The sequence below is a fragment of the Lentinula edodes genome, assembly GCF_021015755.1.
Source record: "Lentinula edodes strain Le(Bin) 0899 ss11 chromosome Unknown C8R40scaffold_73, whole genome shotgun sequence".
Classification (NCBI taxonomy): Eukaryota; Fungi; Basidiomycota; class Agaricomycetes; order Agaricales; family Omphalotaceae; genus Lentinula; species Lentinula edodes.
Window position 1 is genome coordinate 148,514 of NW_025764379.1, and position 12,099 is coordinate 160,612.

At 44.8% G+C, this 12,099-nt stretch overlaps 5 protein-coding genes across 5 annotated transcripts; 2 read left to right on the forward strand and 3 right to left on the reverse strand.

The window, feature by feature from the left end:
- Positions 1-45: 45 nt before the first annotated feature.
- On the forward strand, positions 46-3,012 carry C8R40DRAFT_1062459 (Sec1-like snare protein; the record flags this gene model as incomplete). The annotated part of the gene is made up of 15 exons (XM_046225468.1): positions 46-76; positions 129-257; positions 308-457; positions 524-613; positions 668-801; positions 861-1,130; positions 1,185-1,321; positions 1,376-1,540; positions 1,595-1,670; positions 1,722-1,805; positions 1,859-1,947; positions 2,001-2,157; positions 2,217-2,321; positions 2,378-2,645; positions 2,693-3,012. The coding sequence occupies 15 exons, from the start codon at positions 46-48 to the stop codon at positions 3,010-3,012; spliced, it is 2,205 nt and encodes a 734-aa protein (XP_046079376.1).
- A 297-nt stretch (positions 3,013-3,309) lies between these two features.
- On the reverse strand, positions 3,310-5,328 carry C8R40DRAFT_1241747 (26S proteasome regulatory complex ATPase RPT4). Its single transcript, XM_046233549.1, has 9 exons — positions 5,247-5,328; positions 5,145-5,187; positions 4,975-5,094; positions 4,689-4,924; positions 4,303-4,638; positions 4,027-4,248; positions 3,899-3,975; positions 3,772-3,839; positions 3,310-3,715 (listed from the first exon to the last, which is right to left on the reverse strand). Exons 1-9 carry the CDS (start codon positions 5,319-5,321, stop codon positions 3,693-3,695), a joined length of 1,200 nt encoding a protein of 399 aa, XP_046079377.1. The 5' UTR covers positions 5,322-5,328; the 3' UTR covers positions 3,310-3,692.
- A 514-nt stretch (positions 5,329-5,842) lies between these two features.
- Positions 5,843-6,510, reverse strand: C8R40DRAFT_1135648 (uncharacterized protein). Its single transcript, XM_046229358.1, has 3 exons — positions 6,224-6,510; positions 6,145-6,163; positions 5,843-6,080 (listed from the first exon to the last, which is right to left on the reverse strand). The coding sequence occupies exons 1-3, from the start codon at positions 6,435-6,437 to the stop codon at positions 6,008-6,010; spliced, it is 306 nt and encodes a 101-aa protein (XP_046079378.1). The 5' UTR covers positions 6,438-6,510; the 3' UTR covers positions 5,843-6,007.
- Positions 6,511-7,930: 1,420 nt separating this feature from the next.
- On the reverse strand, positions 7,931-11,095 carry C8R40DRAFT_1062479 (alpha beta-hydrolase; the record flags this gene model as incomplete). The annotated part of the gene is made up of 17 exons (XM_046225469.1): positions 7,931-8,272; positions 8,325-8,509; positions 8,637-8,746; positions 8,947-9,034; positions 9,088-9,151; positions 9,214-9,245; positions 9,302-9,362; positions 9,412-9,727; positions 9,783-9,853; positions 9,912-10,025; positions 10,079-10,171; positions 10,236-10,267; positions 10,321-10,358; positions 10,415-10,512; positions 10,564-10,600; positions 10,669-10,855; positions 10,966-11,095. The coding sequence occupies 17 exons, from the start codon at positions 11,093-11,095 to the stop codon at positions 7,931-7,933; spliced, it is 1,998 nt and encodes a 665-aa protein (XP_046079379.1).
- Positions 11,096-11,332: 237 nt separating this feature from the next.
- C8R40DRAFT_850304 (uncharacterized protein) lies at positions 11,333-12,026 on the forward strand. Its single transcript, XM_046236442.1, has 4 exons — positions 11,333-11,474; positions 11,539-11,627; positions 11,691-11,971; positions 12,022-12,026. Exons 1-3 carry the CDS (start codon positions 11,419-11,421, stop codon positions 11,867-11,869), a joined length of 324 nt encoding a protein of 107 aa, XP_046079380.1. The 5' UTR covers positions 11,333-11,418; the 3' UTR covers positions 11,870-11,971; positions 12,022-12,026.
- Positions 12,027-12,099: the final 73 nt, after the last annotated feature.

The following is a 12,099-nucleotide window of genomic DNA, read 5'->3' on the forward strand; positions in this document are numbered from 1 at the left end:
ATTGCTTTAGTGCTTTGGCGGTTCATATCCGCTCACTGGAATACAATGTCTTCTTTAATTACGACAGTTCGAAACAGTATGCCCTATCTACTGCTCTTTGGCAACGCTCACTAATACTCGCGCGCAAGAATTTCTCGAAGCCATACGATCAGTTAATCCTCCGGGAAGGTGGAAGATTCTGGTCGTCGACGAACATTCTCAAAAGATATTGGGCTCAGTGCTGAAGCAATTTGATATACTAGAGGAGAATGTTACGCGTGCGTGCCAAAATTCGTGCCCGAAATGTGTTTCATACCTCTCACTGCAGAGATTGAATCCATCTCGAATTACCGGGATCCTCAACCAGGATTAGAGGCCATGTATCTCATTATGCCAACCAACCAGAACATTGATCGAGTCATCCAGGACTTCAGTGGCACTCCCCAATATGCTGGTGTTCATCTGTTCTTCATCGAAGGTAATGCGTGATAGTACAAGGCATATCGTCAGAACCCTCATTTGCTGTTGGTCATCGTCCTGATAGGATTGTCCGAACCCCTCTTCAACCGACTGGGATCCTCCCCAGCGGAACCACATTTGCGTACACTGCAAGAACTATACATCAACTTCCGAGGTTGGTTCTTATTCACAATCAGCGCAAATGAGGTTCTAACACTGGCATTCTCAGCAATTGAAGCTCAAGTTTTCTCTGTGGACTCCCCTGAGCTATTCTTCAGTATTTACAGCCCTCCACGGAATGAAAATAGCTACCGTGCTGCCCGTGATCGTTTAGAAGAAGATATTCGATTTACAAGCAAAGTTGTGCGTTCAAAGGAACATTTTACTCATTCGTCGTTGCTAATTTGTGCGCTTTCGAATAGATCGCCAATGTCTGTATCACATTGAACGAAAATCCGTACATCCGATACTATGTTCCAGCGAACCATCCACCACTGGGCCCACTGAAACCACACGCTTCCACTCGCCCACCCCCTCCACCAGAAAACGCTACAAGATGGCGGACCAACCTAGCTCGTGGAGATACGGCGAGAGCATACGAGTCGGTGGAGACTGATTATGTGGCCAAACTACTTGCTTTTATGGTGCAGAGTAATCTGGACGAATATAAGAAGCAAAATGCGAACTTCGGGGTGCGTTCCCCATTCCTTTCACTCCATCAATAGTAGGTGACGCTTTTCGTTCAGAAAAACGACGCTCGTCCAAGGGCGACTTTGATCATCACGGATCGTTCCATGGATATGATGGCGCCTTTCCTTCACGAATTTACCTACCAGGCCATGGCAAACGACTTACTACCTATAGAAAATGGAACAAAATACACGTTAGCTCATGATCATCTCCCCCAGAAATCATAACCTGAGTGTCAATTTTGCAGATATAAATTTCAATCGTCAGTGGGAGCATACGAAGACAAAACGGCAACTCTTTCTGACGCAGATAATGTGTGGACCGAAGTCCGTCATATGCACATGCGTGAAGCCATTGACAAATTGATGGCCGATTTCAACAAGTTCTTGGAAGAAAACGCAGTATTCAAAGGGTGTGTCAAACTCTGTGGAGTTCTTTTTCGCATGCTCATCCCCATTTGCACAAGTGATAATGCTGCAAATCTAAACGACATGAAGGAGATGCTTGCCAATCTACCGCAGTTCCAAGAACAACGAGAAAAGGTATCATCGTCCGGTACATTGACTATCTGTACTAATATATATACTGACCAGTTCTCTCTACATCTGAGCATGGCGCAAGAATGCATGGGCATTTTTGAACGTGATAAGTTGCCCCTTGTGGCAAACGTCGAACAGGTCAAAGGTTTTCAACATCATACTGTCCACCGGTCACTGAAGTTATACACTAGAACTGTGCAACGGGTCTGACTGCTGAGGGAAAAACTCCCAAACACCTCGTAGAGGAGATGGTCCCTTTGTTGGACAGTCGAGAGGTCATGTATGGGACCTTTGTCTATTTCTTTACAGCATTCCATCTGACCGTTGTTACAGAAATGCGAATAAAGTTCGAATTGTATCGCTTTATATTCAGTTCCGAGAGGGTGTTCCTGATGAGGATCGTCGACGGTTGTATCAGCATGCTCGATTATCATTGGCTGAGCAGGACGCTGTCAACGCGTTAACAAGTTTTGGTGTTAGAATATCTAGGGTTTGTTCAGCGTTTCTCTTTTACCGTTAGACCACGTTCGATATAGACGTACTCTTCAGGGCCCTAGTGACAAGGACATAAAGAAGAAGCTAAAACCGAAACCTGCAGATGACAGCGAATACGATCTCTCTAGATATAAACCTTTAATCAAAACAGTTATTGAGGTATGCAAATTTTGTGCTCACAAGTTATCCACTGCTTGATTTCTCATTAATCCTAGGAATGTGTAACTGACAAACTCGATACTGCATTGTTCCCATACGTGAAGGAAGCGCCTTCCGCTGTGCCCATTCCTACTAGTCTGCGTTCGCCACCTCCGGCAGGCTCTCTGCGAAGCGCAAAACCCTCTTGGCATCGCGCCGCTCGACCAAATGCGACTGTAGAGAACAGACCACGGATCTTAGTATTTGTAGCGGGAGGTATGACATACTCGGAAATTAGAGAGGTGTACCAACTCTCGACTTCTTTGAACAAGGATATATACATCGGTAAGAGGCTAAGTTCGAATCCAATCGCAGGATCTGATTTGCTTCAGGTTCAACCCACGTTGTCACCCCTCGTCATTTCGTAGACGATCTTAAGGTCCTCGAGCTTGGTGGCGTCGGGTCTCGAGCAATACCTAACGGCTTAGCGGAATCTCGAGGTCAAAGACCATATCAGGAATATTATGACGACAAATATTATACCAAAGATGGTCCCCGACCCCAACCTCAACCGAAAGCAGTTGCGCCGACTCGCACTGCAACACCCAAGGCTCCTCGTCTTATTCCAACCATCTCTCATGACTCCTCCAGCTCCGCCACGTCTTCGGTGAAGGAGGAGAAGAAGAAGAGAAAGGGATTGTTCAAATTTTGAAGTTGAAGCAGCGTGCATTTCACATCGTGTAAACTTATTGGTACAAGCCTATATTTATTTAATGGGCGACATTATTTTAAGGTTCAGCTACCGGAGTTGTGGCTTAGAAGCAAGATACTGTGCGGGTTGAGGTGAAAATGCGGTCTGGGCAAGGGCAAGAGCATGAACTGAGATGATATCATACAGTCTGGACATCTGGCCCGCTACATATTTCCCGAATGAGTGATAGTCTGGTACCCTCTAGACTTGCACCAGCAGTGTATAAATGTTCGATACGCATGTAACATATTTTCTCCCTCTCTCCTACACTGTTGTTGAAAGGCGAGTGAACTAGTTTCTCAAATTATTATCCCACCGTTAACGACAGAGTGGACAATAGTAATGCATCCAGTCACTGAATTTGTCTGGACTTTGATCCTCATCGCTACTGGTGAAGGCAAACGTCGAACATAGTGAGCACAAGATTCGGTTTTGACCTTCGTAGATCAAAACTAAAAAAAATTGAATGATCCTAGGTATGTATAGACCGCCAAACTGAACTTGCCACAGAAACGCCAAAGTGGAGCACAAAAGCCAGGCTCTCCTGTATGATTAACTGGCTTGTAATATAGTATACCCTGTAATACCATCAAGGAATCTTCATTATGGTACATGGATCAGACAGAATACACCAAACTAGTCTAAGCCGAGTACTCTAATTTCGCTTGAGGAGGTTGAATATCAAAACAAAACTGTATCGGAAATACGGAAGGGACGTACTTTCATGCTTCTTAGCATCCGACACTTTACGAGCAGACTTGGTCAGATCCTCCTGGTTAATATACTCCCTTTGGTAAACGATGTTCAGTACCAGAGCAAGACACATGATCCATGATGAGCCACTCACCTGTCGTCACGTATAGCGCACATGCCAGCTTCTGTAACAATGTTGCGCAAGTCAGCACCATTAAAGCCATCAGAAAGCTAGTGAGGATTAGAAAGGATCTTGTATGTGACCATTCTTGAGCTGCTTGCCTTGACAATGGCTTCATAGTCAATATCTTCAGCCTTGTTAACCGGTTGACAGTGAATTTTGAGGATTTCCAGTCGAGCTTGTTCATTCGGTAACGGTATTTCGATTTTGCGGTCAAGTCGGCCAGGACGCAATAGCGCGGGGTCGAGGGTATCAGGTCGATTCGTGGCCATGATTAGTTTTGTACGACCTAGAGAGTCAAAACCATCCATCTGATTAAGAAGCTAAAAAAACCTATCATTGAGAATTGCTGATGACTATAGAAGAAGCGGGCTCACTTCCATCAACGTGCGCTGAATCTCTCGGTCAGCACTCGTTCCCTCAGAGAACCGTCGACCCCCAATAGCATCAATCTCATCCATGAATATCACACATGGCTCATGTTCTCTCGCATATCCAAACATTTCACGCACTACTCGCGCGCTCTCTCCGATGTACTTGTCTACGATTGCAGAGGAAACAACCTTGAGGAAATTCGTTTGGAGTGTGGCAGCGACTGCTCGTGCAAGTAGAGTTTTACCCGTTCCAGGAGGACCATACAATAATACACCTTTTGGTGGGTTGATACCAACTCTCTGGAACAGCTCCGGATTTAATATAGGAAGCTCGATGATCTATGGTGATACCATGAGGATCATCGGATCGCAACAGAAGGTTTGCTTACTTCACGCAACTCCCTAACTTGGTCAGTCAGTCCGCCGATACCAGCGAAAGATGCACCTCCGGGATCCTCTAAGCTCATCTTATACACAAGTGGGTCAACTTCACGGGGAAGAATTCGCATGACCGTTAATGTAGTCATGTCGAGAGAGACACGCGTCCCGTTCTTCAATTTTTCCGCCGGTAATGTTGGTCGATATGACACGACATATCGAGGACCTGAGGAAGCCTTGACAATGACTGCAAAAAGCTAGTGAGACCTTATAGTCTAGAGGATGGAGTAAACGCACATCGTTCATCGTCTAGCTGCTTCATAACCTCTCCGATGATTTGACCAACAGATTGGACGGCTTTGATATCTTCTTCTGTTTTCTCATATTCTCGTTCCAGATCTTTCAAAGAGAACCTCACTACAGAACATTAGGCCGAACTCCGCCAAGTAGGGAATGATCCAACGTACAGTTCTTGAGACTTTCACTACTCGTTTCGTGGCTTCGTAATTTCTGAACAACTCACTTAATAAGCCGAAATCATGGACAAGTAGACAAAGTACAGGTCATACATCTCTATAGTTTTTCAGAGCCTCCTTCCTACGTGCGTCCATTGTTCCGGACGATGTTGATGCTGGACCTTCCATAGTGGTGAATCTAGGTAAAATACAAAACGCAAGACAAACGCGTCAGTGTTACGCGTCCCTCCGTTTTTAGCCATTTGTTCTCACGGTTCCAAGCTTATGGCCAACTCACAAGGTTCTACTGTAACTTCTCATCGACATCTGCATTTGCAAACCTGTAAGCTCGCCAAAGCAAAACTACTAGGTAAAGAGTGCTCTCTAGCACACAAAGCACCGGGGAAAAATTCCAGCTTGCTCAAGGTACTTTGGCTGCTGGGAAGTGCTAGGAAGTGCTCCTAGCTGCTCTTCAGGTGATTCGCCAAAAATAAAGATTTTCCAGATGGAGATCAAGAACTCTGACATCATCTCAGTACTCAGATGAAGTCTAGAATAAAGACCGAATAGATAGATGGAATATCAATACCAAAGTGCCCGTTCTTTTCAAGTGTAAGGTCAGAGGCTGTCAATCAAATGTTTTTTTAATTGCCGTCCCGATCGGGCCGCCTCGTATATCTTGCTTTGACCGCATCGTTTTTTCAAATCAGTGAACCGCGGTCCCAAAATTCATATTTTCATACAATTTGTACTACTACATTTTCTCCTTAAACTACATTCCAAGAATCAATATATCTCAGTGCTGTTTGCGACCCATTTAGCACAGAACCCTAACAGAAACTGTCGAACGGTCATTACAAATCTTTCAGTGAGTATCATAGCAATTCACCTGGGTCTCCGATGTTGAAGCAAAATCCATTTTGCCCGACAAGGCTACCGGTGCAGCCGCTGTTAGAAGGAATCAGCCTTCGAGCTCACAGACTGTCATAGCCACTCCAAGTCAAATACTCACGTTCCAGTGAAAACTTCAACTGTAACGTAAAGTCCGTCGTCAATAAAATAGGCAACATGATATCTTGGTTGAGACTTACATTCACATCCCTCAGGATCATTGATCACCTGCATAGCGACAGTGTTGGGAGCAGCAAGCTGGCACACGGAACCAGTTCCCGAAACTGTGGTTCCACCGCCATTGCAGTTTTCGGGGTCACCTCCAGCAGTAGTCTCATACATGAAGATCTCCCAAGCAGAGGCTAAAGAGAGAAGACTAAGGGAAGCAAGGGCTGCAAGCGATTTAAAGAGCATGACGATCAAGTGTGTCGAGTACTATGAGCTCTGTGTGAGTGATAGTAGAGAAGGCTCGAAAGAGGTTCTCAGTAGGCCTTGGAAGAAAATTAAAGACTTATATACGTTGAGCTTTATATTATGTAGCCAATGGAGATAAACGAGAAGTAAATCCACAGGAAGCATTAGCCTCAGTCATGACCTTCCATATCAATTAGTTAGTATGTAGTTAATGTGTTCCTTCGGAGCATTACCTACGTTACACCCCAAAAAATATAAACGGACAAAAAACCTCTCGTTGAGATGTGTTTCTGCCTTGACTTCAACTGGGCGCAGATCATCATTTAGAATATGCAGCTCTGCAAGTCTTAGACAAGCTGATACTACAAAGCTCAGCGACAACTAAACTGACTCGTGCTTTCCTCTTCACTTCGCTGTCATTCGGGAACTCGAATTTTCCGCAAAATACCGTCGACCTAGACTACTACGAAGTAGTTCTGGATAAATCCATTATGAGTTTTAACCTTCGGGGACAACAGTGTATTGAGAAACCACATCGTGACATTTCCACTGAAGAGGATTGACGGGTGTCGATAATATATGCGTCATAAGACGCTCATCTGTATAGGGATGAACACAAGTAAGGCTTGTAAATTACTCACCACGTCAGGTCTCGGACTCATGACTCCGTCATCAAACTATTACGATGTACATAAATGCTACTAGTACTCAGGCTGATATTCATGTTGTGCATTTTCAAGCTCGTAACTTTATTTCAGTCGAAGTCACGGTGGCGAAAACCATAGTCCACGATGCAGTCCACACGACACACCCCAAAAAGAGGTATGTTCGTACGGAAAATAGACAGTCACCTAGAATCACAGACGGACATCAGCTATTTTGCGTTGGCTTATTTGATGTACGAAGTTAGCCAAATGGATATGTTCCTGACTTTGTGAATCTTCGCTTTCATTCTAAGTCTTTCAATTTCAATCAGGACTGGTGCCCTAGTCCCATGCCATAGAACAGCGGCACAATGAATGAAAGCCCAAGAACTGGCTAATCAGTATGTACAGCCTGAGCTTGATCATGAAAGACTTACTTCCCGGAGTAAGAACGGAATGATATAAGTCCGTATGCGACTTTCAAAGAAGTTTTCCTACACTGATGACCTTCATTGACAGATGCCTAGGCCTTGGGTTCCCTGATAAGAGTAAATATTTTTGTTACTCTCTGAGTGTGCTAAACGAGCTCTCTACTATTTTCTGAATGCCTCAGAAGAACCAGTCAGAAACTTATCACGCAGGCCCACTAAAGGATTTGGATGTGGCCGCCCATGTGAATATCAGACGCTTAGGAATCATCATCTTGCGAAAGTCTTTTCACTGAAGGGAGTCAAAACCCCACAAGTCGTTGAATTTTTCGAAGGATTAGGTCATGTTGACTGCACGCAGAGAATTGACACAACTAATACATACAGTACTTCAAGCCTGCCAAGTAGAAAAGTCCCGTAATCACGACAAGAAGACATACAAAAGCATCGTTAGACCTGTGAAAATATAACAAGGAACGGTGCGACGTACAGCACCGGAGGTAGAGGAGACTGCAATAGAAGTAGATATAGGAGTCGTGGTAACAGAAGCTGTCTCTGTCTGTATAAATGATGTCCAGGCAGCCCGAGTGGCTTCTGGCCAAATGGTTGAAGATTCTGTAGACAACGAGCCGTAAAAGATGGGATCGGAGCCAGGCATAACATCTTCTGCAAGTTCTGGATCTTCACCGCCCGTTACAGTCGAACCAGTGACCAGTCCAGTTGTATTGGTACCGAATACAAATTGCTGAAGGAATATCTTGGCCTGCATACAGTCACATCGGAAATTGTGCAACATGAAATAAAGCAAAACTGACATTTGCTGGGGCCGTCGCTGCTACCAAATGCCCAGCACCTTTGAACAGAACGTAGGTCCAATTTCTCTCTTGATGAACGATTCCAGCAAGGGTACCCGAAACATCGGTCCAGGGGGTTGCGGGCTTCCGCGTGAAGCCTTGAATACCTCCGAACGTAGTATTCTGCAGAGGTATCGAAGGTGGAGCTTGAGTTTAACTTCGAGGAATATTCATATGATTGCGCTTCACCTGAATGACAACTATGATCACCAGAAAACACCGACTCAGGAACTCTCATACTAATTGAGAGGAGCATTGTAAAGTAATACGCACCCTCTGTCCCGCGATGTGCTATCAATGAATCATCATTTCCCGAGAAGAATACAAAACCGACGCCTTTTTCAGTGCCGTTGGTAGCAAGATCAGTCAAGAATGTCATTGGCCTAGAAAGATATTACTCAGATGCTAGAGCTTAATGAAAACAAAGCAAGGGTTCGCACTCGGGGCCTACGTAGGGAAAGTATTAGTTAGAGTCTATGAGCAATAGCTTAGTCGTTAGACTTACTAGGATCATTTCCTATGTTCACAGAGAACAATATATATTGATCGAGTCAATATGTCTATCGAGGATTCACTGACAGACTTACCTCCTAAAGCTCCGAATGGAAAATCAAAATCTAACACCCAATCTTTGCTGGTGGGAGCATGGATAGCCGCCCTCGTTCGATTGTCTGATACAAATGTCATTCACAATACTTCTTTCAGGTCAGGCCCCTTCCCATACCGTTGAGGAAGACAGACGCATCGATAGGAACTTCCGGGTCGAGTGCGTCGGGGATATTGTAAACCTACCAATTTTTACTCCGATGTCAGTGAATCATTAGCAAAAGAGCATGCAGGAAATACATACATCAAAAACTCCTCCATCCGGTTGAGAGAGAGCTACAAAGTCGCAATGTTTGCTCAGTATGAATTCAGATAAATGAAAGGCAACGAACTCCAAGGAAATGTAAAGTTGATGGCGTAGTCGATGAACTCATCCAGGAGATCACAACCGTACTGCATAGTTGTCAACGATCGAGCCAGTACGTATGAGAAGAACACATACCCTTGAATCAATTGTCCCATTAGCTCTTCCGGTCAAATCTCGCTTGCTCCGAACCCAATCCTGGCGCCTCTCCTCACGTTTACGGAAATGTGTCGATTTTGCAAACGGGTGCAGGTCTTCCGTCTTCGATCGCTCTTGGAAGCGAGATAAAAGCCGAGAGCGGAATGAACGGCTCTTGAAGTTGTTCGAGAACTTCAATCTGCTGGAAAAAGAGCCTGCCTCGTCGCTATCGTAGATTCCAGGGACATAACCAAGCGTTGGTATTGTACCATTTTGTGGATAAGTCAGGTTCACATCGTAGCCACAGAGGTGACTCCTAGGTAAAATATTGTTGAGGATGATCCTTCAGGGAAGACGATACGAAGACGCACTGTTCTTCGAAGTATTCGAATACTTCGGGGTCATAATTTATAAGTTGTGGATAAGTCTCTATAACAGTGACCTGAAAGATTAAACTTTCGGTCAGATTCCCTGCACGCTGGTTAAACGATTACACTTACTGCTGGAAGATCTTGAAATTCCGGACCAGAACCTACTGAGCCGTCGCCGATAGCGATTTTAGCAATCGTTACGGGAGAATTAGGACTCTCAAAATGAGCTTTCAATATGTAGGGCTGACGAGTAGAAGCAATGAGAACAGAGACGAGAAGGACTGGAGTATAATTACTATGTATGTTCCAGCATAACTTTCGCCAGTGATATATAGAGGACGAGTGGCAAGACTCGGGAAAACCTTGACAAGATTGCTCAAAAATCCTAGCTAGATGAGAAGACAAGTCTCGAGTGAATCGTCCCGAAGAAAACACCATCAATGTTGAACATACAAAATCCGCTCCCATCTGATCTTCTCCAGAGACTACGGAAATCGGAATTAGCAATGTTTTCGAGTGATAGGGAAACAATATGTACTGTAGCCGGCTTCGTCAGCAGTGGAGAAACCAGTCCCACTGCAAATCCCTTCGGTAAACGGAAGTAAAGAGGAGGTGCACGATAAGAAACGAACACTGGTTGATCGATCCACACGTAGTCCGCTACTGTATCCCAGGAAAATTCTGTGTTCGAAGACATGGAGTAGTCGCCATTGATATGCATTGGTCCGTTCTGAATGGGAATTTAGACTGACAAACTTGGTGCAATACCGATTACACTGACTTCAAAAAACATGCCTGCCATACTGGAGGACCCAGGTCTAAGTATGTTTGACAAGAATACCCTTTAATCAGCATCGTTCTCGTGAAATCCGCTGCACAAGCGTACCCTCCATTTAACCAAATTCCCCACGGTTCAGTACTTGTATTTGATGTCAATGAACCGTTCTGATGTTCGAAAGCCCAGAAGAAAAGGGTATCGTTAGGATGATCTGCACGTTGAACTGGAAGGTTTCCAGCGAAACTTCGTGTTAAAGGAAATGTAACGTTCGGGAGTGGCTCGGTGACTTCAAAATCTATAAGTGATGAAGCGAAAGCGAGAATTTAGCGGATTTGATCACAATTGATGACGGAATGAATAGATGAAAATTGATAATCTTTGAAGCATGATTGAAGAAAAACTTACAGCTTTGCCATTCGGGACTGTAGTCGCCAGAGGGAGCACCAGCATAGAGATGAGGAAATGAGCTAGGTAGTGACTGAGCCGTGGCCAAGCAGGAGAAACATAAAGCGACTCCGCAAGAGCCCAACAGCATCTTAAACCGCGTCAGGCGCGAAGTGGTCGTCATTATCGGGTCGAGAGGAAAGTGGGTGGATAAGTTTCGAGTTGTGGTGTCCAATGCTGTTTATATGGAACCCAAGGACAATTACCAGTAACCTGAGAGTCCTGGTGTACAATCCTTGGATGGTTCCTGGGGTAGGAATAGTCCTTGACAGCGACTTGGACAATAAGGATCCTATAAATACTGGGCAGACACCATGTTCTATTGTTTACTTCGTCGAGAAGTTCCGCGATGCTATCAAGAAGCACATGTACACTAACGCACGATAGTTAACCATCCGATTTCCATATGGATTCATGGTTGTGCATAATTATAAGCAAAGCAGGACTATCTATAGACGCCCGATACACTTGTACGAAGTCCCTTAGAAGCGGCAAGCCTCACACATAATCAGAATCTGATACTTGACTTTTCAGCTCTTTCACCATCACAGGAACAATCAAGCATATTCTAGTCAAGAAATTTCACATGGGGCCAAAGGCGGAGGAGTATCGGGTGTACCCTGGTGCATGTCGATGATTGTCGTCAAAGTCGAGATACTAAACTGGTACCATACTATTTATCTCAGTATCTATCCCAGTTCGACTCGGCTTCGTGGTCTGGTTAAGGAGGGTCTCTCCGAAACAAGCTCACTCGCTAGATCCATTAGCTCATCGAGAACTCATGAATCCTCGCACCATATACTCTACTTTCATCACATTCTTCAGGAAAATCCCTTTCCCTTTCTCAAAGCCGATGCCTGGCTAGATTAGTACATAGAAGGAGTACTTCGATGCATACTTATTGGGAGGACAGACCTTCATAGAAGGGAAGAGAAGAGAGAATGAGAGGGGTAAGGATATCCCCCCAGTTGAGTTCCATGTTCTGGTTACGTGGCTTGATCCGTTCATAGACGGTAGTGCCGGATTTTCGGTATTGCGTTACTACTGTACTTGCGCTTGAGCGTCGAGGAGTCTGCAGCCAACCACTGGACCATT

Bases quoted from the DNA above. Each gene is read 5' to 3' on its own strand.
- C8R40DRAFT_1241747 (XM_046233549.1), bottom strand. From the start codon at position 5,321: ATGGAAGGTCCAGCATCAACATCGTCCGGAACAATGGACGCACGTAGG. The intron at 4,925-4,974 runs GTGCGTTTACTC...AGCTTTTTGCAG, and splicing joins GCAGCTAGACGATGAACGAT to TCATTGTCAAGGCTTCCTCA. The intron at 3,716-3,771 runs GTACGTCCCTTC...AACCTCCTCAAG, and splicing joins GGATGCTAAGAAGCATGAAA to CGAAATTAGAGTACTCGGCT.
- C8R40DRAFT_1135648 (XM_046229358.1), bottom strand. From the start codon at position 6,437: ATGCTCTTTAAATCGCTTGCAGCCCTTGCTTCCCTTAGTCTTCTCTCT.
- C8R40DRAFT_850304 (XM_046236442.1), top strand. From the start codon at position 11,419: ATGGTTGTGCATAATTATAAGCAAAGCAGGACTATCTATAGACGCCCG. The intron at 11,475-11,538 runs GTACGAAGTCCC...TTGACTTTTCAG, and splicing joins TATAGACGCCCGATACACTT to CTCTTTCACCATCACAGGAA. The intron at 11,628-11,690 runs GTGCATGTCGAT...TATTTATCTCAG, and splicing joins GGAGTATCGGGTGTACCCTG to TATCTATCCCAGTTCGACTC.